The sequence below is a fragment of the Lepisma saccharinum genome, chromosome 14 (assembly GCF_977018435.1).
Source record: "Lepisma saccharinum chromosome 14, izLepSacc3.1, whole genome shotgun sequence".
Taxonomy (NCBI): domain Eukaryota; kingdom Metazoa; phylum Arthropoda; class Insecta; order Zygentoma; family Lepismatidae; genus Lepisma; species Lepisma saccharinum.
Genome location: NC_139242.1, coordinates 44,033,912 through 44,060,338, shown reverse-complemented (window position 1 = coordinate 44,060,338; position 26,427 = coordinate 44,033,912). Strand labels below are relative to the sequence as shown.

General features: G+C 40.2%; 2 protein-coding genes across 3 annotated transcripts; one reads left to right on the top strand and one right to left on the bottom strand.

Moving 5' to 3' along the window:
• Positions 1-206: 206 nt before the first annotated feature.
• LOC145998827 (cytochrome P450 6j1-like) lies at positions 207-18,267 on the top strand. Of its 2 annotated transcripts, none has more exons than XM_083135483.1 (5): positions 207-310; positions 3,505-4,488; positions 10,311-10,532; positions 15,433-15,684; positions 17,730-18,267. In XM_083135483.1, exons 2-5 carry the CDS (start codon positions 3,549-3,551, stop codon positions 17,936-17,938), a joined length of 1,623 nt encoding a protein of 540 aa, XP_082991609.1. In that variant the 5' UTR covers positions 207-310; positions 3,505-3,548; the 3' UTR covers positions 17,939-18,267. The 2 variants fall into 2 exon arrangements, with proteins under 2 accessions (XP_082991609.1, XP_082991610.1); XM_083135484.1 differs by lacking the exon at positions 207-310 and adding an exon at positions 604-695.
• Positions 18,268-20,363: 2,096 nt separating this feature from the next.
• LOC145998347 (glutamate receptor ionotropic, delta-2-like) lies at positions 20,364-21,512 on the bottom strand. The gene has a single exon (XM_083134754.1). The coding sequence runs from the start codon at positions 21,510-21,512 to the stop codon at positions 20,364-20,366; it is 1,149 nt and encodes a 382-aa protein (XP_082990880.1).
• Between the last annotated feature and the right edge of the window lie 4,915 nt (positions 21,513-26,427).

The window sequence follows — 26,427 nt, the reverse complement described above, 5'->3', positions numbered from 1 at the left end:
ATGTTCGTCTCTGTCGCACATCAAGTCCATTTAGTTTAATAGCCTGTCTGGCGTGTCACTGAAATCAGTCGCACACGTGCCAATCTTTGCAGAGTGGAGCATATCGTTCATTCTGTGAAACGCCAAGCATTTTCATTGGTCGCTTTCGTCTGACTCAAAGGATGTTGATTACGTAATTGCTCAATCCATTTCCAGACTAAACTGACCGAGAAGAACTTATCGAAAAATTGAAGTCCAGGGTCTCTCTTATCTCGGATATCGAACCTCGTTCTCGCACAAAAACCTTAATATCGACCAAGACTTGTTGCGGGTAAGTATTCCACAGTTTATACAGTTTGCACATCGCGCTATGACGCGAGGGGTTCCGGCTTCCCATCCCGGCCTGGGCATGGATGTTTGTGTGTGTCCATTCATCATATCATCACTCATCCCCATCTTCGCAAATTAGCCAAAGTGGCACAAAAAGCGAAGTAAAATAAAGCAAATCAATCAATCAATATCATGAATTTTAATGCCTGTCTGTCCGGTACGCTCGGTACAATTTGGGTTCAGTATCGCCAGTCCGGGAGCTAGTGGATAATATTTTCAGTGGTTCGCGAATGATTGGCTACACATTGCAGGTGAGGCGCACGCAGCGATGTTGAAGATGACTTTTGCAAGGTCGCGTTTCCATGTTGATTGCATCTCCTCTACAGGTAAAGGTCAATATTTCCATCATTCTGTCTCACTCGCATATACACCTTGACAATGACGATCACTCGAGGGGGTAGCCAGAAATTTTTGAAGCGGGGGATCAGACCATTGATTTTTTTATATAATTTTTGTTATTTAGCTATGTTTTTCTGCTACTTTTAGCTAATCGAGACGATGAGGATGAGTGATGATATGATGAAATTGATAAGTGACACTCACAAAAAGTCAGGTCATTTATAAAACTTGAATAATAGAAATAATAGGGCCTCCCCGATGGCGCATTGGTAGCGTTGTCGCCTTGTAATCAAGGGGGTCCCTGGTTCGATACCCGGTGGAGGCACATAGTGGTTTGGATTCCACTTTAAACTGCAGGTCCAGTCCCGATTAGCCTTACTGTGCATAAAGTGGACTTAAAACACCAAATCAATCAAAATCAATAATAGAAATAATAATAATCATTGGCATTGTTATGTTCATTATTATTCAATAATGACTATTAGAAGGTAGCAAAAAATAAACCACTTGTATTCTAATTTATTATTATTAATAATAATAATAATCATTATTGTTGTAACATCTTTGAGAAGACTTTGCTAATCGATCCACCAGATAAAGGGTCCCGGGTTCCATTCCCGGTGGAGGCACATGGTAGAGTGATTCGGATCCCAGTATAAACTGTAGGTCCATTCCCGATTAGCCTTTCTGTGCATAAAGTTTACTTAAAATATCAAGTCATATGAAATCTATCCACCAGATGGGTGAGAATGCGGCACAACTATTTTCCATTTTTTTCATTTCATACAATTAGGACTTTTAATCACAAATTTTACGTTCCATGACTGCCTTATAAATATCTCATCTTCTAAATTTGGAAGCGCACGGAAGTTCTGACTTGATTCCTGTATTTTACGCCAAATTTCCCCTTTCCTTATTCTACCGGAATATCAATTACTGAGCCTTCTGACGTCTGTGTACCGGTATACAAGGAAAGCTGTCCTTTAAATCACCCGATTAGTCACGAGACCAGCGTCTATGGCCTTCCAAGAATTAGATGTTTGTAGACTTTTCCTCATAATCCATGTTCAACTCAAATATTCAGTTCCGACGTTGTCTGTGAAATTGGTGTGCGAAGGGAACTTCCCACCTTTTCTATCGAAAAAACAACACCTTTTTGAAGAGATGTGCATGTTGTAGGTTTTACAAATGTCTCGACTACTGCAAGGAATTCATCATCAAATTTCAGGAATAGGTACTTATGTAGAACTATAGTTCGGGAGGCCTACAAATCAAGTAGCTGCCATGAAATAATAGTAATAATAATTTTAATCAGTGCTTTTTTTTCTGGCTGTACGCCGTACCGGCTCCTTTTTTTCAGGTGAGAATAAAAACGAAAGAAGTGTGTGTATGTGTGCGCTTGTTAGGGTTACCAGACGCCCGGTTTTTCCCTGACATGTCCTACATTTTAGCCTTATGTCCGGCGTCCGGGAGGAATTTGAAAATTATCATAAATGTCCTATATTTTGAGTCTAACATAATATTAATTGTGAAAATACGTGTTTCAGTTGAACAAAGAGAAATCATGCAAGTTACAATTCAATGGTGAAATTTATTTTGATTCAGTTATTGACCAAAAAGAAAATAAAAGTTTCTGCTAGAACAAAAACGGAAGCAATTAATGAACAAGCTTTTTGGGCCATATTCTGATGATGTCACTGTTCAATGCCTGAGCGGAAGTTGTTGCCTTGGGGTTTATACTGATGGAACAAGGTGTTTCCCATTCTTATTCAAAATTTTGATTGTAACGCAGGGTCCCTGCAGGGGGTATAGAGAACAAAGATGTTGAACTCAAATATACTCAAGATGAAACTTCAGGAACTATTTCAAATTACGGTAATTGCTGAATATTTGTTTGCCATTCCAGGTCATAATGAGAGAGTATTTTCATTACGATCAGCACAAGGGAGTCATGGGAAAATATTTTTTTCCAAAAGTCTGTAAAAAGTTTTGTACTGGGGTTCAGTATAATTTCAAAGAGTTTGATTGTTCAGTCTCTCATAAATATATTTTTACTAAACCTGACATTCTGATAAAAATTGGCTCCTCTGAGAAGCACAAGTTAAAACATGTGTAGCGAGAAGTGTTTTCTTTAGAATTGATTACAAATTTGGAAAATTTGCATTTAAGAATTCATTAAGAAATCATATTAAAGGTGAAAAGTGTAAATTTTACAATAATTTCTAACGTGTTCTAGAAATGTGTATAATTTATTGTGAATATTTTGTGTCCTACATTTTGACTTAAAGTCCTACATTTTGGAACATTATGTCCTACTTTTCCCTTATAGCGATCTGGTAAACCTAGCGCTTATGCATGATCGATCATTTATGGACACATAAGTTAGATAAATTGACATGTTTGATAAGAAAGAAAAAGTTAGAAAAAAAAGAGATGAAAGATGCGCGGTAGCCACAGAGAGAGAGAAATGAAGAAGCGAGACAACACATACTAACACGTGCGCGCCGGCAGAGGAAAGGAGAGGGGGATAGAGAGAGAGATGAAAACGAAAGGGAGAGAGGAAGATATGGAGAAGCGAGAGAGTGGGTATTCTAAAGTGGTCGACTTTCGATCTTACTACAAGAGTTCCTTTCTGTGAATTCTGGGCATGGGTGTTCTTTGCGAGTGTTATTTCATCAATTTCAACCAATCATCACTCATCCTCATCTTCGCGATTAACCAAAAGTGACAGAAAAGCGAATATAATTCGTTATTATTTTTATTTTATTATTATATAAATCTTTCCTTTTGTTGTAGGAGTCTGGAGATCCTGGTTATCGTGATAGCGGAATCATTTGACAATGGGCATTGTATTTGAATCTGTCCTTGCGGACCTGTTAGCAGCCGTGTCGTTGGTCTTCGCCTTATTGTACTGGTATATCACGAAGGATTACAGCTTCTGGAAGGAGAGGAAGGTGCCGTACTTAAAGCCTGCTCCGTTCACGGGTAACTTGACAGACTTTGTGTTCTTCAGAAAATCCGCCGATCAAGTGTTCCGCAAGTTGTACTTTCAACTGTCGGGTCACCCTTTCGGCGGTTTGTTCATGTTCAACAAGCCAGTGTGGTTGGTGAGAGACCCAGAACTGATCAAGAACATCTTCGTGAAGGACTTCAACCATTTTGTCGACCACATAGCCGCTTCCGAAGATTCAAGCGATCCGTTTAACAAGAGGACATTGTTCGTGATGAGCGGGCAGAGTTGGAAGACCATGAGGACGAAACTTTCTCCCACTTTTACCTCTGGAAAACTCAAGAAGATGGCGTACCTTATTTGCCGGTGCGGCGAAACGTTGGTCAGGCATCTGGACTTGCCCGCCAGGACCGGCGAAGCGGTCGACATGCAAGAGGTGATGGCCAAGTTCACGACGGACAGCGTGTGCTCGTGCGCCTTCGGAATCGACTGCTCTTGCCTCACGAGTCCCGAGTCCGAGTTCAGAAAAATAGGGCAGAAAATCTTCGGATCGGGAATCGAACGTTGCTTCGCCATCGGGCTGTTCTTCATTGCTCCTCACGTGAGTGACTTCTTCAAGTTCAAGTTCAACCCGGAAGACGTTCAGGAGTTCATCAGGTCGGCGGTTGGGAGCACCATAAGACACAGGGAGCAGAGTAAAGTGAAACGGAACGACTTCATCGACATCTTGATTGATCTGAAGAAGCACGGTAAAGTGTCTGAAGATGGCGACGAAGTGTTTGAAGAACCAGATGTGGACAGCTCGTTGCCTGGCACGAATAGAGACATTGGTAAGTACTCACTCATATTTTAACATACGGTAATATTTACGTGTGAAGTCATGTTGAATTCGAATTTTAGTTATTTTACGTTGCTTGTCTCGAATCACATCGATAAGTATTGTGTAAATGAAAAACCAAAAGCAATCATCATATATTTCTTACCTGTGTAGTACCACTACCTTCACACCTTCACAATACAATTGATGTTTAGTTACACATAGGTACATCCGGGCCTCCTCGATGGCGCAGTGGTAGCGTCATCGCCTTGTAATCAAGGGGTCCCGGGTTCGATACCCGGTGGAGGCACAAGTGGTTCGGAATCCACTTTAAACTGTAGGTCCAGTCTCGATTAGCCTTACTGTGCATAAAGTGGACTTAAAACAATAAATCAAACGTAGGTACATCCCAGCATCACATAATACACGAATTGCGTTCCCTTAGTTGGATCCTTGAATCCATATGGGATAAAGGGTAATGAACTTGAAATTATTAAATATTTCTTATCAAACAAACAGCAATGTGTTGAAATTAGCCACGTGACAGTGCGCATTTCGAGTTGTTTATTAAATACGGTATTCCTTTAGATTCCTTGACCCTTGATTAAGAATATAAAGTTTAGTAAGCATAAAATAGCAAGCCCGAGCCGGAACTGTAGCAAGTGTCGTCAACAAATATTCTTGGAATCTGACCACTAGCCTATTGATTACAATGTGTCAGCGCAACAACTCCACTATCGGGGAGGTTTATAACTTTCAGGAAATATTTTGTGGCTACAGGCCAAAGTCTCGTCTCGTGGGCAACACTACTGGTAATCTTGATGCCTAATGAAGAATTCACACCGAAGAGACACGCGACATGCAACACGCTGCAAGAGAGAAGTGTCGCTTGCAAGCGAACACTCAGTAATCAATTGAACCTTTCGAACCGAAGAGACACGACAAGCTGTATCTGCCTCATGTCGCTTGCGTGTCGCTCGGACTGTGACGTTTCCTCAATACCGTGCATCGTGTCGCCTAAGTTTGTTGTTGGCGTATGCGCAGTGAACGCGTCACCCCAGTGAGCTATTTTCAGAGAGCCCAATCGGAAGCCTTACAACATGTTTGAATCTCTAATTTATTGATATAATAAAGTATCGATATGAACATTGTTTTAAGATTTAAACACAACATTCTTTTCGCTTTATCAAGTTTTTTTGATGCAGTTATCGGCTGTAATTTGCCTTCAACATCATGTAAAGAGGCCGTGCTTTGGCCATTTAGGGCGTGACTGCTTTTTTAAAAAATCCTGCATATGAAGGCACTTTAGCCCAAAATAGATCAGTCAACGTGGTAAAGTATTCTAGTACACTGTTTCTCAACCGCGGCCTCTCGTATCAAATATACTGCGCTGTGACGAGAGGTTCTGCTGAAATTGGTTGACAAATACAAGGTAACCAAAAATGTTCTTGCCGTTCTAGAGCAGAGATAAACAAAGAGCAATACAGTGGATGGTACGTACCTTTAGGTTTCGAAGTAATCTCCATCAGCATCCAACACCTTTTTCCAACGTTCCTGCAGCTGCACAATACCCTGGTGATAAAACTCGGCGGGCTTGGATGCAAAGAAGTCCGTGAGTGCGTTCCGCAGGTCTCCATCATTTGCGAAGGATCTCCCACGGAGGTGGTTGACGAGGGAATGAAACAGGTGGTAATCTGTTGGTGCAAGGTCCGGTGAATATGGTGGATGGCACAGTGTCTCCCAGCCAAGTTGCTGAAGGGTCTCCCGGGTCCTCTTTGCCACATGTGGCTTGGCATTGTCGTGCAGGAACAGCACACCCTTGCGATTCACCAATGCCGGCTCCTTCTGCCGCAATGCACGGTGCACCCTTTGCAACTGCTGAGAGTAGAGGTCAGCAGTGATGGTCTGACCAGATGGAAGGAGCTCGTAATTCACCACTTGCCGACAATTCCATCATACAGAGAGCATAACCTTTCGTGGGTGCAGAGGTGGTCTTGAGGTGTGAGGAACAAGGTCACGTGGCGACAACCAATGTCTGGTACGCTTGGGAGTGTCGTAGAGGACCCACTTTTCGTAACCAGTGAGCCAAATATGGGTGTGTTCAGGTGCCGAGTGAGCAAGGACAAACAGGCTGTCACTCGTTGTTCCTTGTTGGCTGCCGACAGTGTGTCGGGTACCCACTTGCTTAGCTTGTATGACTTTCCTATCCCATGCAGGTGCAGTCTGACTGTTTCAGCGGAAACATGGAACCTTTCTGCAAGTTCATCACACGTTATACCACTGTCCTCCTCGATGGCTGCTTTCAGGGCCTCGTCATCCAACACATGTGGTCGTCCACTGCGAGATTCATCCGAAAGGCTCACATCTCCCGAACGGAATTCCTGGAACCAATGCCTGGCAGTGCGTTCGTTCACGGACGGCATTCTCCCCAAATGCCTGGCAAATGCGGCAACTTCAGCTGTCAGACCCACTTTAAAGTCATACAACAAACACACGCGAAGAAGCTGATTCGATATTTCCATTTCTCTTCGACACTGGACGAGCTATGACTGCTGTGTGCGCGCAATGTGCCTGTATTACTGACAGTCGATGGTCGGACTAACTCACGATCGCTTGGCAGGCACGTGCGTCATTTCGTTTCCTCTCTGTGAGCGCATCATTAATGGGACGTCAAAAACTGCAAGAACTTTTTTGGTTACCTTGTAACACAATCCCAATATCATATTTGAATTGTGAGGTTTCGTTTTTTAAGTCAATTTTATGCAAAAATAGATTAATCAGGACTGGACCTACAGTTTAAAGTGGGACCCGCTCCACTGGGTATCGAACCCGGCATAACTGAATTACAAGGAGACCACGTTACTGCTTCGTCATTCATATTTTTATATTTGTCGACAATCCTACACGTAATCCAACTACGTATTATTTTTCTTTTTGATTATGCCAGAATTTATTTATCAATATTTAATTTCATGGGTAGGCTACATGTTAATTCATGCATAAAATGTTAAATACTGGAAAGGTATTTACGAGGAAAATTCTTGGGTTAAGGGAATTGACTTAAAAAGAAAATACTGGGACATGGTTTCACGAAGGTTGAGAACCATTTCTCTAGTGTTTAGGTCTTCGCCTTATCCAGGCTGGAAAGTATAGCGTATACAGTTTGAGGTCGGTGCATATTATTTCTCCGTTTCTCATGCACAACATGCCTCTCCCGCAGTGCCGGATCTACAAATCTTGCCCCCCCCCCCAAATTTTACCAAAGGGCTAAAATTTTTATCTCCGCGATACGTATTTCTTCAAATTTACAGGAGAAAGTACTTACGGAACTGAGTTTCTGTAGACTTTAGGAAGGTCGTGGAAGTGTTTTCTCCCTTCGTTCAATTTATCCGGCCGGTAAATCATGTATTTTTCGACGCTAATGTGTCTCCGATGCACAAAAGCCTCCATTACCTTCCACTACGTGAATCAGATGTTCCGTGCGTTTCATGACGTAACCCCCGGTTAGTGTTTTCAACCACGCGGTTTTGTAACTGATGTTCGATAACAATTTTAAATATGTGTGCCTTACCTAAGCTAACCTAACCTAACCTAACCTTGCCGTGCATTGTTCGTGGGGTATTGAATGGTTGTTGGGGCTATCCGTGCATAGTTCGAGGTACTAGGTATTTTTCGGTCAACAAGGTTGGAAGCACTGCATGGACAACGATTCAACCTGTCGACGCCATATTGCGTACTACCGAAGCGAGAAAACAACGAACAATAATTACTCGATATGTCGAAAATAGGTAATATTTTCGTTTAAAAAGCAAAATCCCATCTTCCAAAATCCCATCTTCAACAATCCTTCGCAATGCAGAATACGTAAGTACGAATATAAACAATCACGGAATGAACGAGTTATAGGCGTTTAGCGGAGATTGGAATTTTAATTATATGTATACAAGGCGACCTGTAATTAGACATATTCCCTGAAAGGGGTTAAAGTAGAGGAAATTTGCAATAAATTTGACCATATGATACACCCTCCGAAAATTAGTAGTTTTCGAGATAATAGAATTTCTGTTTTTTTTTTTTAAATGACAATTTTCCACATAAAAATGCGAATTGAGAAAAAACAGCTCATTGTATGGCACATATTTCAGCGTTTTCTGATAACTAACAAATAAGTGGTTGGTTGGGAAAATGTTTGTCCTAAATAACAATCACATGTAAGTAACGGGTGGATCGAAACTTACAAGTGGTGATAAAATAATCTAATCTTAGTTTACTTGGCAACATATTAATAACAAAAATGGTATGACACGAAGCGTACAAATTACTTCCTTGTGTCATCTTCCAACAAGGTACAAATGTTGCTAACATTCATATTTGTGTACAAGAAAGAAATAATACTTCATTCATCTTCATGTGAATGGAATCAATGAACAATACAATTAAAGAGCATTGTACGTCTTGCTCAAGTGGGCACCTCCGTTACGAATGCAGGCACGTAGGTTTTTACGGACATTTGTTCTCTTAACTCGTGATGTGATGGTGTCCTTGATGTGTTGGCTAGCTGTTAAGATCCTCTCCCTGAGAGTTTACCAGTGTCTTGTAAACTAAGTCTTTCATGTGGCTGCAAATGTGGAAGCCGCAAAGCTTCAAATCGGGGGATCAAGCCGGCCAGGGAATCGGGCCGCCTCGGCCAATCCATTTCTTTGGGTAATTTTTATCCAGTCACTGTCGCACGCCCAGGCAGAAATATGGATGGGCGTCATCAACAATCATTTGATCGAGCCATTTTCCCTGCCCCAAATCTTAAATGGCATCACGTATGAACATTTTTTGAGGAACAGAATGGCAATGTTGTTGGAGGATGTGCCTCTAGCTACAAAATGTGACATGATTTACCAGCATGATGACTGCCCAGCTCGATCCCCCGATCGATTTGACGCCTTGCGACTTTTACATTTGGAGCCACATGAAAGACTTAGTTTACAAGACACCGGTAAACTCGCAAGAAGCAGGGAGAGGATCTTAACAGCTGGTCAACACATCAAGGACACCATCATATCACGAGTTACGGTACCGTAAAAACCTGCGTTGCTGCATTCGTAACGGAGGTGCTCACTTTGAGCAAGACGTGTAATGTTCTTTAATTGTATTGTTCATTGATTCCATTCACATGAAGATGAATGAAGTATTATTTCTTGTATACAAATGTGAAAGTTAGCAACATTTGTACCTTGTTGGATAGCAGATGACACAAGGAAGTAATTTAAGTAATTTGTACGCTTCGTGTCATACTTTTTTTTGTTATTAATACGTCTTAGGTAGCCACGAAATTATTGAGAATATCTAGGCAACAGCAATAGCAAACCACATGAATATTCACGTAAATGCTCTAGAAGGAATTCTAACCAACCGAACCCCGAACCTTAACTACAAGTTTTGACCATATTCTAACTCTTGATTGTAGAACGATACAAAATTATATTATTATATTGTCTGAGTTCAGTACAATATTACCGAAACAAAACCAACGTTAAAAAGTTTCCAAATTGAGCCTTTATTTTTTTAAAATTAGATACACTACATTTAATATTTTCACAGATTTTTCTTTCACTTTGTACTGCCTTTCTTTGGCCCTGATATCTTTCACTTATCTATACTTATTATTGAGAACATAAAGTAGTTCTAAGAGAATATATAAATTAATATGAACTCCTTATAATATTCACCAACAGCATGCATTACTGTTCCTTTTTTGTCCTTTGTACTAAAACGGGAGAGTAAAGTTAACAAGCCTTTTCATCAATAATAAAATCACTCTTTTGTTATTATTTGTTACAGAATTTGGTAACGACGACATAATGGCACAGGCTATGCTGTTTTTCGAAGCTGGGTTTGAGACTTCGTCAAAGGCACTGACTTTCACTATGTATGAATTGGCAGCGAACACTGACATTCAGGAGAGACTGCGAACAGAAATCGAAACAACGCTACAAAAATATAGCGGACAAGTCTCTTACGAAGCAATTGCAGAAATGGATTATCTTGACAGAGTATTAACAGGTAAGTGTCTAATGTAAAAATCGGTCTGTGCCTTAAGGCCAACACTTATTATCTAGAGCGAGCAATTTATCAATTCTTTAGTTAACTGATATGTGCACAACTTTACTTGGAAAATTTCATTGCAATACGACCACAAATGTCACTAATGTTCTAGTAGAAATGAGCAAGATCCCATTGTGACCATTGAATAAAATCATTTTGGGTGTGTCTGTGTGTGATTAAAAACTGTAGACAAGGTTAAGCACGTGAAAACTAGATAAACAAATGTCACTAATGATTAGGGGACGGATTTTTGCATATTTGCATGTTTTTTCCCTTGGGGGAAATTCATATGCTTTCAACGGATTTATTAATTTCGCTTGATGGGGAACAATCTGGAGAAGTTTTATTGTGCATATAAATGCATATTTGAGCTTATTGTGCATATTTTTGCATATATTGGTGTTTATTGACAATCATTTATTTGAAGTGTATCTTCCATCTTATTATCCTTTGTGTCAAGAGTACAGTCGCCCTGGTTGGTTCAAGGACATTCAGTAACAGGAAACTACACTTGTTGCAAAGATAAAGAGAACCACCCTCCTACCAATAACTTGTTGCAAAGATAAAGAAAAACACGTCCTATCCTAGGGTAATTGACCTACCGCTACCGCGGCCCCGCAGCCGCTCCGCTCCGACTCCACGGCTTTCTCTATAGAGTCCCTGTTAAAAGCATGTTAGAAATTGGCCGGAGTCACCTGCCCCCAAATGAGCCCCAAACTTTTAAATTTGAAGAAATCCGTTTCCAGGATACGGAAAACACCTGAATTTCACCACGCATCCACGACACGTCGTATTAGGCATAGGATATACCCACAGCCCATTCCTTCTAACGAGTAGCTTACATTCACTGCCACATTTTCGACATTCCTTTCCTTTCTTCACGATATCATGTTCAATTAAATTAAAAATCCACTGGATCTTCCACGCCCGGTACGAATTTCAACACGCATCCACGACACGTCATGTTCCTAACTTTCGTTGCAAACACAGACAGTTCGAAACACTGGATACCCCCCAATGAACATGAACAAAACACAATCACGACGCGTGATGATGTACGAAGGTATACGCGCCAAACGCTATTGTCAATCGGAGAATTAAATTTCAACAAAGAACATGAATTTCCGCTATGAAACATTCCCACGTCACACAAAACACCTTCCAGATGTTAGACAATGCTACAGGAACTTATTACCCAGGCGCGTATATTCTAGGCTACCTAGGCTATCGCCGAAGCCCATATTAAAATACAGGAAATAATAGACTAGCAAATTTAACCGATGCTTCACTCTCACGTAACGGCCACGGTGGAAAGCGCTAGTGTAAGGTCGTCTTTATTTATCGCCAGGCTTCTTCGTCTGAGGGAAAAGTCTTTGAACCAGCAGGCGGTCCTTTCAACCCATGACGTATTTGTGCTGGCAGGGACGACCTTGGTGGTCCCTGGTGCTGGCTTCCAACCCCAAGCGCTGGAGAGTGAAGACTTCGCTGCATCCTGGCGATGTTGTAGTGTTGCCAACAATGGAAATACGAAATTCGCTAAATCGCTGGGAAAAACAATATAGGCGGGGGTGCCAATGCAAATTATTCAAGCTAGGGGGATGCCTCATGAAAATTACATCACCTCCCCCCTCTCCATCCCTTCGAGCATTGCCCGTCTCTCTTACAGTTCCATGAATTTCGTCACATACAAGCATTATAAATCCGCCAAATTTAGTGATTTTCCCCTGAAGGTGGCACTCTGCTTCTCCATGAAATTCGACTGTGGTCGCAGCCGGTCGCTGATGACGTCAGCCATGTTGCCATCCTGTTTACTTCTGTTTCAAGCATACCCCCTCCCACATCCCCCCGCTGTCAAAATGTCAAAACCTTCGCCCTCGCGGTGGGGGTTTTGGCCCGAGTCATCCTAATGAAATACGTTTGGCAACATAAACAATCCATGTTGTCATAGCAACCATTCACGCACGTGTTTTCAACCACGCGGGTAAGTGGTGGTTTCCGCAAAAGGAAGGGATATATGGTCAAACTTGTGTCAGAGATCCGAGTTCTTTGTGTCGCCCGCGTATCGTGTTCATGGATGGGAATCCTTTTGTGGTGCTGTGTTTTTGTTCCGTGAGCGTGTGAAAATGGATTTAATCACCGAACTTGTCTCCAAGACGCGATTCTCACGGCTTCCTTACGAGGATAGGATGCAAATAATAGAGACAGGTAGGCCTCTTCCACCTCTTCCGGACCTTACAGTCGTGCAGAAAGACAAAAATAAGGTATATATTAGGCGTTTTCACGAGACCAGCTACCAAAAATATCTTTGGTTGACTGGGTCGAGTGCACTTAATAAGTCGTATTGCTGGGCATGTTTGCTTTTTTTCTACCGACAAAAGTCCTTAGAATACAACAGGATTTAGTAATTTAAACTATTTGGTAACTGCTTGCGATAAACACCAAAAATCACTTAGTCATATACGTGCGTTCAGTAACTTACAGACATTCGGTTCTCAAAGAATTGATCATTCCTTGAATTTGCAAGAGAAGATTGCTGACAGTTTGCATAAAGAAAAAGTGAAGGAAAACAGAATTATTATAAGAAGATTAATTAATGCAATAGCATTTCTGGGGAAGCAAGAATGTGCATTTAGGGGCCACAATTAGCAACATAGGGACAAGCGCGGCTTAGCAATTTAGCTATAATGTCTATTGAGAAAGGGGTTCTAATGAACATCGGAAATTCATGTGAGGACACATTCTTCGATAAAGTGACAAAAAAAAATTCACGGAAAAGGAGAGAAGAATGGAGTTTACCTTCAAGTAAGGTAAGAAGTTAATTATTATTTCATACTCGCATGAAGGTCCTACATATTGCATGTTATAGACCGCTCCTCTTTATAAATAAGCATGAAATACTTTAGTTTTTGTCCATTGCCTACTATTGTTGTTTTTAATGGCAAGATATTGATGTAAACAAAAAAAATCGAAAATGAATGCGGAAGAGCCCCCCCCCTCTTTTTTGCCGGACACATTTTCATTTAAAATTCAAACACTACTATATTTGGAGATAGCCCTGATCTTAGTCTCAGCATACGCCACTGTTATTACCGTAAGTAGTTTCTTCTGTAAAAATGAAGAAATCTGTCCGGGGAATATCAGATTAGTACCCAAAAAGGGTTGCAAGAAACAAGTAAAACTTGAGCAAATCTAAAAGTTTGTAAGATGCCTATTTCATGCACATTAAATCTTTACATTGTGAACTAAGCTATTTCTCAAGTTTATTGATAAGTATAAAATCTGTGTTACTTACCCTGGAGTTGATCGTAGGGACAACATTACGTGGAATTGCCCTAATCCATTTCACTTCTTTAGTAACATCTTGAGGAAATCTAAATACATTAGTTTTACTGTTCTGATCATAATTTCCTCTACTCTGGGGTACTCAACACTTATAGACCATATTTTTTGTACGTTCACACATCACTTAAACTTCGTTGCAGTTCTTGAAATTCCACATTCCCTAAAAAGGTCCAACATTGCCGGTTGAAGATCTCCACACCTCTAGGTAGGATTGTGGGAGGGAGACTGGCAGTCGGGAGATAGGCCATGGGCCTTTCAGGGCTGTCGAGCCACGGATTATTGTTGTTATTATTATTTAATTATTACCACTGTTTGTGTATAAGCCCCAGCAACAGTCATTCTTTCGTGCTTGTTGAACAGTCTTTTTCCTTAAAAATACAAATGACGGAAATGAAATATTTTTCACTACCCATGTTGAGCAATTATCTTAGCCGACTTTCCTGTAAATATGGGTCTATAGGCGCAAATTGCTTCAAATTTTCGAATTTTGTGGACAGTGAAATGCCTCCAGAAAGTGGGAGGGCATTGGTGTAGTCAAAAAGCATACATTGATTGTAATACACAATTTTTAGGTCACCTTTTTAAAATTTATAGTGCATATTTTATGTGCAAATTTGCATGCATATTTCGGTGTTTTTAGTGCATATTAATCCGCCCAGTACTAATGACACGTAACAATATACAGGGAACAAAAAATATACAACAAATAACAAAAACATTAAAAAAAGAGAAGTATTTTCTTGCTATTGCAACAAGATAATAATGAAAGTTTAAGTTAGTTATACATAAATATTTGTAGAGTTGAATATAAGTACAGATTATGCCTATTCCTTCAAATTACAAGTTTTAACATCCTGCTTATATTCGTTTAATCAAACGGTTTAATGAAACGGATTAGATAAGGAATAGGATGTTGACAACCGTAAAAAAGACCTTGTACATGCACTTGAACATGTTTGTGGTTTGCGACTTATCTCTGCTTGCATTACACGCTTGACTAGTGCATGGGGCAAAGGTGAAACTTTCCAACAATCACTGCTTTACATAATTTGATATTTTTATCGTTTTTAAAATATCTTGTTGATAACCTAAGTACTAAGGATTTCGAGTTGAAAATATTTATATGTTAAATTGACACTTCGAGGCTGGTCTAGACTTATTATGATATTCGTGCAATAAAAAAAGGTAAATTGCTCCCCTGTGCTTAGCACCAAGCCATGAAGGCGTATAGGGGGTGTGGGAGTAACGCCCCACACTTTCTTGTGGTCAGCATCACGCCCCTGACCGCCTTTACCCCCAGGGTTTCCCCCAGGCACCCACGTCATTCGACGCTGGGTGGGCGCCGGGGCCGCTTCCAACGTTAGAGAAGTTCCCGGATTTGAACTGGCCGGGGATCGAACCTGGGACCTTTAGCATGGTAGTCAGACGCGTTACCGACTGAGCCACCGCGGGCAATATTCGTGCAATACTGAGTTAATTCCTTTTCCTAATTCTATATCGTATTTGTTGCTTTCAGAGACACTTCGCAAGTATCCGCCCTTATCCGTACTTAATAGGAAATGTACAGAGGATTACATTATCCCAGGAACAGAAACAGTTATAGAGAAAAATAGCGAAGTACTTATATCGGTGTCGGGCATCCACCATGACCCGAAGTTCTATCCCAATCCCAGCAAGTTTGACCCAGAACGATTCACAGAGGAGAACAAGAGGAGTCGACCCAACTACACGTTCCTAACATTTGGAGAAGGACCCAGATTCTGCATAGGTAAGAGCCTTGTATTTACTCAATTCAGTTTTATCTACTCTAATAATGCCACTCCAAGGCTCTCTCTTCTACAGCGGTCTATTTTCTATGGGCTTCCCTGCCTATGTAATAAACTGCCTGTAAGTATTGATACTCGTATGTTCTTGTCAGAACGCAGTTTCCGACAATCGTTAAGAATGTACGTGTAACTTATTTCTTCTCTGTGCCATCTTGTTTTATTTTTGTTGTTGTTTTATTGTTGTTACAGTATCTGTATAAAATGGTCTTTCAGTACTCTATCTGAAACTTTAAGTAAATAAATAATATAATGCGCGGTCTCGTGAATCATGTGCCGACCTCCGTGGCTGAATGGTTAGCACAGTGGACTGAAAATCAACCACCTTTACTGTTTATATCATATCAAGCGGTAACTTGATTACAAATAACCCGCTCCTTTTATATTAATTTTGCATTATATTAATTATTTGCCTTTTATATTCATTTATTAATAACCAAGAAGGATAGAAGGGAAAAAAGAGCCAGGTAAGAGGAGGGGAGGAGCGAGAGAGACAGAGATTTTATTTCTGTGCTTCCTTCTCGCAGTTGTTTCTGCGACTTATCTTTCAATTTTATGTACGTAACGAGGCCTGCATTTATTGTTACGAATGACAAGGCTTCTATGAATATGCTGAAATGTTTCCAAAGGAAGAAAAATAGTGTTGGTTCAACGTAATTTGCATATATTATTCCTTTGGTTTTTAGTTATAAGGTAACAAAACAATTCATAATATTAGATAAGAAAGTGCCCAAAATTTACGACTGTATTGCGACTCTATTCCTCGGCACGTCCTTTACGAATTAAGAAGTGTACCAAAACCTCACACAAAGCATTCATACGGACAAACATATTCTTTCTTGAAATGAATTCGACTATAGGTGTGTTTCACGTACGTCACAGTGTTGCATTGTGGCTTCGAGCAGCCATGATTGAGGCCAGTTCTTGTAAGCATACGGAATTCAAGAGGGTGAGTGGGAGGTTTGAAACAAACGTGCAGTTGGTGATGATTAGGGCTCGGAAGTTGAGGAAAAATCCTTTTCTTTCCTAGTGTCCGAAGACTTGGCCCAACATAATATATGTTCATTTTGGGTCATTGTAGGCCAGAAAAAGCTGGGTTTTATTTTTCCTTTCTTGCCTTTTTCGGCGATTTTTGGCTTATTGGTCCTTTTTTAGTCTAAAGCATTTTTTTTGCAAGTTCAACTTCTTTCTACTACGTTTTTGCTGCCCATTCTCGATTCGAATCATCATCAGTTCATCACCTCTTAAACATCCTTTTTGTAGTAAAGAAATAAAAGAAAGAAATATATTTGAACCATCCCTGAAACGAGAGAAATTTTTTTGGACGACTGAAGCAGGTACGGTACAAGGTCCTTTAACGGTAACTTGTCTGGAAGGTCGCACTGTAAGTGGCAACTTTCTCTTGTTCTGAAGCTTTCAGGACGGTGTATACGACCATATACATTGAATATGTAATTAAAACTGAAGTTATTAATTAATTTGAATCACATTATACGTCCTTTTTTCCGTTTTTAGGTCCTTTTTTTATATTTTAGGTCTTTTTATAGGTCCTTTTTTGGCAATTTATAGGTCTTCAACTTCCGAGCCCTAGTGATGATATAACGAACGCTACGTGGTTGATATTTCCTTGAAAACGACAAATAAAATTAGCCGAAAACATGTCGGCTGTGCGCATCCTGACGTCATATGAAACCCAGCTATAGAAAAACAAGCTGGTCCATAATGCTGAAATTTCTTCCTTTTGCTATCTATATATACCTATCTGTGCCATAGACTCAGTTCCAAATTGTGCAGTTGTGCTTTCGAGTTATTGGTGATCTCTATCTGGCATAGTAGTTATTCCAAATCCATTATTAGCCCAGATAAACGTACTATAATACGTTTATCTGTGTTATTAGCAATTGGAATTTGTAGAAGAGTATAAGTTACTGTAAAATTTGACAAGAATATCATCATTAAAGTAATATTTACGAACCAATCCTATTTACAGGCACAAGATTTGCTTTGCTGCAAGTTAAGATTGGATTGATCCATGTGCTCCGCAACTACAAGTTAGTCTCCTCTTCGAAGACTCATGTGAAATTGGATCCTTATTCGTTTTTCGCAGCAGTCAGAGGTGGGTTGTGGTTGAAGGTGGTGAAACTTGAAAATAATCCTGGCGTGGAGACTGTTGTAGCAGGAAATTCCAAATCAAGCTAGTGACTCAATTGCAAGTTGAGTTCTTTCTTTTTAATGTAGTCATGACACAATCCTCCCCACCCCCTTCTCTGTTTCGTCAAAGAGAGACTACAACACTATTATATAGCTTATAATGTGCATTCGCAATTCGAGAGGCACAACAGAAGAATTAGTTTTATATTTGTTGCTGCATGTGAACATGACTTAAGTACTGTTACTCGTTTTCTTTACTGAATAATTGATATTAATAGGAAAACAGTGGTTGTGTAAAAATTAACGGTAGTGTCCAATCACCGTCTGTACGGGGCATTGAGATATTTTTCGTAGAAAATAAATGAATCAAGTTGTAATTTATTGTTTATTTTTCTATTAAATAAATATGATTTACCTTACTTTTAGATACAATTTTTTCAAGTTGGTACTAAACATTAAGCCAAAATTAATATTCTGATTTGAACTCAAAATTACCATTTAGTTTCATTCGTATCGTTTTGTAAAACATATCTTTGAAAGTATTTCTCACATTCTTACACATATACGAGTATAAGTTAGAACGTGCTTTATCCAATGAATAAGATAAGAATGTCTTGAGAGTTATTATTTATTATAAAAACAGTCATGATCTCACCTTATTATTTCTTTTATTAAGACTTTGTTCCACTGATAATTCTTGACAGTTTGTATACAACACTCCTAAATATTCCTTGCAACAAATTGGCTCATCACATATCATGCTCCTAAAGTTTCAAGTTTTCAAAAGGAAAAGTACTAAGAGTGCTGCAGCGAGAGCTTTTCGCTCGTGCGCCCAATAGTTTTCAGGGACAACGCTAGATAGTGTATGGAATTGAGAACCCTTCGCTCGCCATGATATCACGTGTGAATAACGCTCGACCAGGCAAAAGAGCGGCTTGCACTCGAAGACCGGTAGTACATGTATAACCGTCATTTGTCTGTGGTTAGTGGGCCCTCAAATATGGATCATCAAGTGAAAGACGCAGTGAAACTTAAGTGAACATAGTCATCATCTCCATGCTAAAATGTAGTTTAGTATCTTGCCAATACACGGTGAAATGCAGTGGCGTACGCAAGGGGGGGTTACCGGGTATAAACCCCCCCCCTTGAGCTTTTGAAATATTATGGAAAATGCTGTAGAAAAAAATTAAAAATGGCTAATTTATCACAGTCAAAGATCTGCGACAGTAATAATAATAATAATAATTTGAATTATTATTCCCATGCAGCATGAAGAAAAACACAACATTCCAAACACAATCTAAGGGGCCGCAAAGTTCAAATTTGCAATTTGTTTTGCAAAAAGTCGCGCAGTGACTCTCGCGAGAATTGTGAAAATTCCTTGCTTCGTCCTTATTGCAAACGTTCTTCCCGGTACTGATTTCACATCCCCTTGTGAACTCTCAAGTGATGCTGAGTCTACATCCACATCATTAAATAATGTTGAAGAAGTCCTTTGTGAATCACCTAGAAGTGATAAATGTGTTGGAATGTCTATAAACTTACTTTTCAACGAAAACATAGACTCAGTGGAATTTAGCAACATGTATTCTCGCGCTTCATCATCATCCTGGGTCAGTTCCATAGGTAAAGGTAATGTAAATTCCCCCGTGCATATAGCACCGTGCCATGAAGGCACACATAGTGGTGTGGTGGGCCCCAAAGATTCTCGATCTCGAATTATTTTGCAGGTGATGTGATCAGCACCATGCTCCGGCAGCCTTCATCCCCCAAGGTTGCTCTCAGGTATCCATTGCTATGAGGCTGGGTGCGGAGACAAGGCTGGATAAATTCCAACCAATTCCGGGAATCGAACCCGGATATCCCACGAAGTTGTCAGACTAGACCAGCGCGGCTCCTTGAATGAGTTTCATATTTCGATTATTTCAATAAATTTAATATATTTGCTTGTTTTTATGGATTTTCTTCACACTTAAAATGTCTCACTTATCATATACAAATAACCGTTGACTAGACAATTATTTTGAAACAAAAGAAATGTAATTTTGTTCTATTTCTTTCATAAATAGCAGCTGCATTAGTAGTAATTATTAGTAGTAATTAAAATAATTAATTAATTAATTATAAGAATTATTAATTAATTTATTGTTATTATTAATTATTTAAAGTATAATAAAACAATGGTAATGTGAATTTGTAGAAAGTTTTCGAAATAACACCCCCCTTGATGAAATCCTGCGTACGCTACTGGTGAAATGTGAAAATAAAATAGATGATTATGGGTTGAAACTACCAGGGCGGATATGTTACACATATGTTTCTACGATTATTGTCACAATTAAAAAAATATTTGATTGTAAACGCTCGAGGGTGGGAGACTCGAACGATTACGAGCGAGCGAAATTGGTCCCATGCAGTACTCTAAAAAAGTACAATGTTAGCAACATTTTATGAACAAGAGAACAATATCATTTCATTTCTTTAAAGGTACTTCAATTACTAAAACAATAACACCAACGGATAGACCTGCGATCAGCAAGGCAAATGGACCTATCATATGTTTCATCGTCAAATCCGTTACTGACCGGTTTACTATGAAGTTCTTTGATAGAGCATTTCCAACATCGTCGATCCACTTCGAAACCAGTCCTGAGGCATGAATTCTCAGTAGCAGTGTGTTGAATCTTCTAACAAGGATGGAGGAGTTGTGCAGGAGCATGACGGTCTGTGTGCTGAAAACTGCTTCTCTGGTGCCGTGCAATAGTTGTGAGCCATCGTCATTTCTGTAGTTCTTCATCAAGTACTTCAAAGCGATGTCGTCGAAGGTGAGAGCAAAATCTCTCTCAAATGCAATTCGATCCACTATTTCAACATCTGACGTTTCCACCCACTTTTTGTAAATGGTGCTGTGGTACGATTCGTTGGAATACTTAAAGACATTTCGTATAACTGGTGCACCTCCAAACAACATCCCCGAATCCAATAACTCCTCCATAGTGTTGATGTCACGCTGGAAAGCAGGGCAAGTTAGGAAGCCAAAAAACGAGGTTTTATATGCTGTGGTTATCACTAAGGAGAAAAACGTCCAGGCCGTGAATAAAATTCGCCAGCCACAGAGTTCTGGTTTACTGTTAACTGAAACTTCCAGCAACAGTGATAATACGTACAGGAAAGTAACAGTTTTGAACCTGCTATGTTTTTGTTTTGTTACTTTATCAACTGAAATGGCGAAGAGGTACACAGTGGTTACCGTTAAGAAGAGACAAACCCACAAGTAAGTGTTGAATGGCAACAGAATGTTCATCCAAAGCGGGAACTGGTCGGCTTTTGGCACTGCGAAAACCACTCGCTCAGGGACAACTGCTGATGTTATCTGCAGTACAGCATGCCTCTCCGGTGTTGGTGTTAGGGCACATACACCAATGTCCGCCCTGCCATTAACAACATCTCCAACAATACCAAAATATGTTCCATTTTCATGTTTGTATCCCCACATCATACCGTCGGCTGGAATGTGGGCATCGACTGTGAAGTTCGCCTTTTGAGCAATTGTGTTTAGTACAAGACCTTCGATGCCACCTAACTTCGCATGTCCATTGCTGATTAAATTAATTGTTGACATTGGTGGATAGTTTAAGGAACTGATTTCAAATGAACACCCTCCCAGACTGGTAAGTTTCTCAGGAAATAATTCAGAAGCAGAAAAACTGTTCTTGCACTGGCCTACTAAAGACACTTCACCAATACTGTCACATCGTTGAGTCGAATACGGGAAGTTGATATAGAGCAAGAACTGTTTCTTACAGAGAACAGCCACAACAACATGAATGATCCGCAATTTGGAGAGAATTCTATAAACCAATTCAATTTCACTTTTGTTAGAGAAGCAAGATGTGAATACAACAAAAATGTGTGTACGACTGTCCAAGATGGGAAATCTGTTTGCCGTTGTGACGAAGTCATAAAGACTATCTACAAATAGGATTATAGTGCCTTGTGTCCTCATCTGGAAACGATGATATGGAGAATTCGAAGATATTTCAGCAGGAGCTTGGTTTGAATGGAAGAGCGTTGTAACTATATCTCCAGCGTGGGTTTTGTTCATGAATATAATAATGTGGCATTCATACATAGCATGGATAGAAAGTATTTTAGCTATGCAACTGAACTCCTCGGGTGGGAAGGATTCTTTACGGGGTAACAGAGAAGTTACACTGCCTGTCACAGATATCAGACAGCTGACCGACAACAAAGCTAGGGAAAATGCCATGGTAGATAAACCTGAAAAGATAGAAATTGTAATAATAAATTATTTTCCATTCTGGTATCAATTTGAAATTATTGCAAGAACGTTATCAGTTGGAACCTATTACAGGTACATGCTTTTTTAATCATCTTTTTCCCCCAGGCTTTTACATAGACATGGTGAAACCGTCCATTGAGGGCCAGGGCGGTTTTTCATTAGGTGACGCGTGGTCAGCGCAACGAGTCCCCTCACCTCTGTTTTCCGGCCATAGAGATCGGAGTCCGTTATGCCTTTCAAGCTATTCCACAATTGTCATCACAGTGTTGTGTGTGTTGGAGCTTCGCAACTGCGAATAGAACCCAGAACCTCTTGCATCAGCCGAAAGAGCGCTGTACGCAATGCTTGATTGATTTAAATTATTTCACATAGCTTTTCTGCCATTTTTGGCTGATCGCAAAGGTGGGTATGAATGGTGATAAGATTAAATGGATGCAGGGACAATCACAAATACGTAAGAACAGCACACAGCACGAGCCGCACAGAGGATTATATTGGCTGCGAGTTCAGATGCCAGAGCAGGCTCGTAGCTAGAATTGATCTCCAGAGGTTGCTCACTGGTTATCAGGGGGGCTTTGTAAACCAAGTCCATTTTTTAAAAGTTTAACAGTATTAAATTAAGGTAAATTATGTGTGTGGGGGGCATTAAATTACATAATATTTAGTAACATACAAAAACAACATTTTTTGTATATCTTTTAAAACATCGCTTAAAGTGTTAATTGACTGCTACTGAAATCATCCCTTACTACACACTCCATACTACTTCTGATGATACAGATATTTATATCACACAAGAAAAATGCACAATATTGCACAATATTCAATCATAGTGCCTACAGTAGCCCACATTCCATCCACCCCCGGCCAAAGCAATGTAACTCCCGTTCGTTCTCAAAACTTGGGATATGTTGACCTTTGACGCAGATGACACGAAAGTCACAGATTTTTGTCTAAACGGGAGGTTGCAACAGGAGCAGCGTAGGTACAGATAAAGAAGGTAATAGCTGCTGTTCATGTTATGTGAATTTATCCTTCACCAAACTTGTGAGAAAAATAATATGTGCTGTCTACATTTTCACTCTTCACTGTAAACACATTAAACTAAATAGTTTTACCCTATGTCAAGGGGCCTGACGGCAGTGCCAGGGGGGGGGGGGCTGGAGGCAGTTCCATAGGGGGGCTGAGCCCACCCTGGCCCCTGCCTGGCTACGGGCCTGTGCCAGAGCCTCGCAACTCTGCAAAATGCAGTCCAGAGTGTACTGCGTGGAAGGGCGGTATTGGGTATCTTGAGAAAGATACACCCCTTATACACAGGTACGCAACGTGAACCACAACCATCTTCGGCCGAAAGGTGCTCATTTTAAATCAACCTCCCTCACCCTCATAAGTCTTCCAGAGGAGAGGGCCCAAACTGGCATACGCAAGGGGGGAGCTGACGATGGGGCTACAACCCCTCCAGAAATTTTGAGAAAACCAATATTTTCAAATGAGAACAGTAAAGAACTCGGGAAAAACCAAAGTGGTAAATGCAACCCCCTTAAAATCACACCCGATTACCATTTCTGTCTCTGAACAACTTTTAAAACGAAAACTACAAATGGCAATTATGAAATAGTATATTTAGTATCCGTCCCCTACCTGAAGAACGCATCTACGTAATATCCACCTTTACAATTCCACCCTCTTCCTAAATAATATCCTGCTTACGCTAGTGGGTGAGGGTGAGTTATGCCCTCATGCGAGTCGCTCTCGGGATGATGAACATCTCTGCGATGTGTCTGCTTATTCGAGAAAAAATGAACTTAAAATTTCGTACCCAATAGTTTTAAAAGTTGTTCAAATGGTAACTACTGTTATTATTACATGCTAGGGTAGAATTTTCAACTCGATCCACCACATGCATGACAGAAAGGGAGACAAATCAGATATTTCACGATGATGGCGCTGAAATCAACTATATTAAAATGACGCTCTTAACAAGGAGGTATCCAATATTTTCCAAAGGAAGGTAAATAATATATAATCCAGCTTTTTCACGATGATGGCGCTGAAATCAACGCTTTTAAAATAGAGATATCCAATCTTTTCCAAAGAAAAATAAATAATCTGTAGTTCTGCTATTTCCCGGTGATGAAAATGTCCCAAAAATTATTTAAAAATGATTATCCAACTCAACTCTTTTTTTTTTTTTGGCCAATCTTCTCATCTGCCATGATGTCTGAGACTCGCGAGTCGTGACAACAGTCCGTAGCGAGGGGATGCCTATAGCCCAGTCAATCAAGGAACAAAAAAGGCCGATGCAGGGAATAATTCCGTAAAAGCTGTATTCTTGGCCGTTTGATAAAATACTACTAGTGGTGCAAAATCCCTGCGGAGCTTCCCCCTCAGCGCCCCCTCAACATCAATTTCGCAGACTCTGTTATTGACCTATATCTCCGTAACTAATGGTCGTAGACAGGTAATCTTTTTTTATTCTTAATCCTCATCAGACAGATTATAGCTATGTATCTCACCCGCAAGCAGTGGCGGCGATTGGGTGCCAAAACTTGGGGGGGGGGGGTTTAAGGGTAGTTTACTTTCTCTTGGCAGACAAGTATTGGCATTAAGAGGCCATAGTGTGGGGGCAACTGCCCCTTCCGCCCCCTAATTGCCGTTACTGCCCTCAAGGTTTTGCGTCATTCTCGCACTCTCTCACTGTCACGACTTGCCCTCGGCCTCACCTCACAACTCGACTCGACAGAAAACAGGAGTATTTAAAATACATATGAATTTGCTTCGCTGTATCTACACCTCCATTACGAGTTCTATTTGTATGAGGTGTACATTTGTGGTTCGAATTAGCTCTTGCGCGCATCAAGCGAGCTTAAAATAAAACCTATTTCCCTTAATCTGTACACAGAAAAATGGAATAAGGTTATCTTACGGACACAGAAAAAAATGCGATCAGACCTCGTATATAAAAGCCTATTCGCAGAGATTTTAGGGTTGTATTTGACGCTCTGCGACTGTTTTGGGAAGCCCCTCGCCAACATACGTGCATACCTGACGGGTATCCTGGAGAAATGTCACAACACTCCACTGGTCGATTATGAACCTTGCTCACCATTCCTTATGAAACTATTGGACCGTCTGCTCCCCGCACACCACTTGCTACCTACATAGCCCATTCTTTTCCTGCTTGCGAATCCCTATACAGTATTTTGACATAATGTAGTTGTAATGCCACGTCAATACAAAAATCAATTTAATGTAATGGATAGTCCCAATATTGCTTTTAGGGAGAACACAGCATACATTAGGTGTAATGCAACAATTTTCCTTTTCCAATTTATGTGAATGCTTATTTCAAAGCAAACAATGTCACTCTTGACATGCGGAAGTTATATATCAAAGTAGGGAAAATAGAAACTCTTAATGCAGACGAAGTCACCTTTAGATGAAATTTGTCCCAGATATGGGACGAAAAAAGTAAGTGCCTTGTCGTACTTTGGTGCACCATGCAGCTTTAGATACAATTATCGAGGGTTTGCCACACTTATATTTGTATATTGAGGTGGGAACACTGACAGTCCTTTCCGGAACATATTTTGCAATCGTGTTTTCCAAACTTCCCCCTTCCAACATGCCCATGTCACGTGTTCGAGTCCTGAGTTGACAGAGAAGCAATAAATGCTTGGTATTTATCAGTGGCGCAGGAACGGGGGGGTACAGGGGTACATTGTACCCCCTAAATCCGTAAATCCCGTTGTACCCCCCTTATATAATTTGACAGATGCAAGGTGCTACTGTTAAAGGAACATTTTCAATTCGATCAATAAAAAAGTTTAGGTATATTGTTTATAACTTACAAGCATTATCTAATTTATCTTACTTAGCTACCACAGAAATTGAAACCATTATAAACTTATTCTACTACATTGTGCTTACTACTATGTAGTTAGTTCATTGACCTGTGTTCTTGGAAATCTCCTTAAGGAGATGAAAATTGTGTAAAATTTCTGTGAAACGATGGAATCAGATAAAGCTTACTCTCAGAAAATCACGCTCCAGATGAATGCTCCTTTGTGTAAGGGGGTGGGGGTACACTTTTCTAAAGAAGTGGTCGCGTCGATTCAAAGATAATATATAAATCTTCATCAGAAGAGTATATGACTGACCTTTTCTTTTGAATTTTTCAAATGAAATTTTCCGAAACGAAATACTTACACAAATGAGACCAGACATTGGGGGG

Bases quoted from the DNA above. Each gene is read 5' to 3' on its own strand.
- LOC145998347 (XM_083134754.1), bottom strand. From the start codon at position 21,512: ATGTCAACAATTAATTTAATCAGCAATGGACATGCGAAGTTAGGTGGC.
- LOC145998827 (XM_083135483.1), top strand. From the start codon at position 3,549: ATGGGCATTGTATTTGAATCTGTCCTTGCGGACCTGTTAGCAGCCGTG. The intron at 4,489-10,310 runs GTAAGTACTCAC...TATTTGTTACAG, and splicing joins TGGCACGAATAGAGACATTG to AATTTGGTAACGACGACATA. The intron at 10,533-15,432 runs GTAAGTGTCTAA...TGTTGCTTTCAG, and splicing joins TCTTGACAGAGTATTAACAG to AGACACTTCGCAAGTATCCG.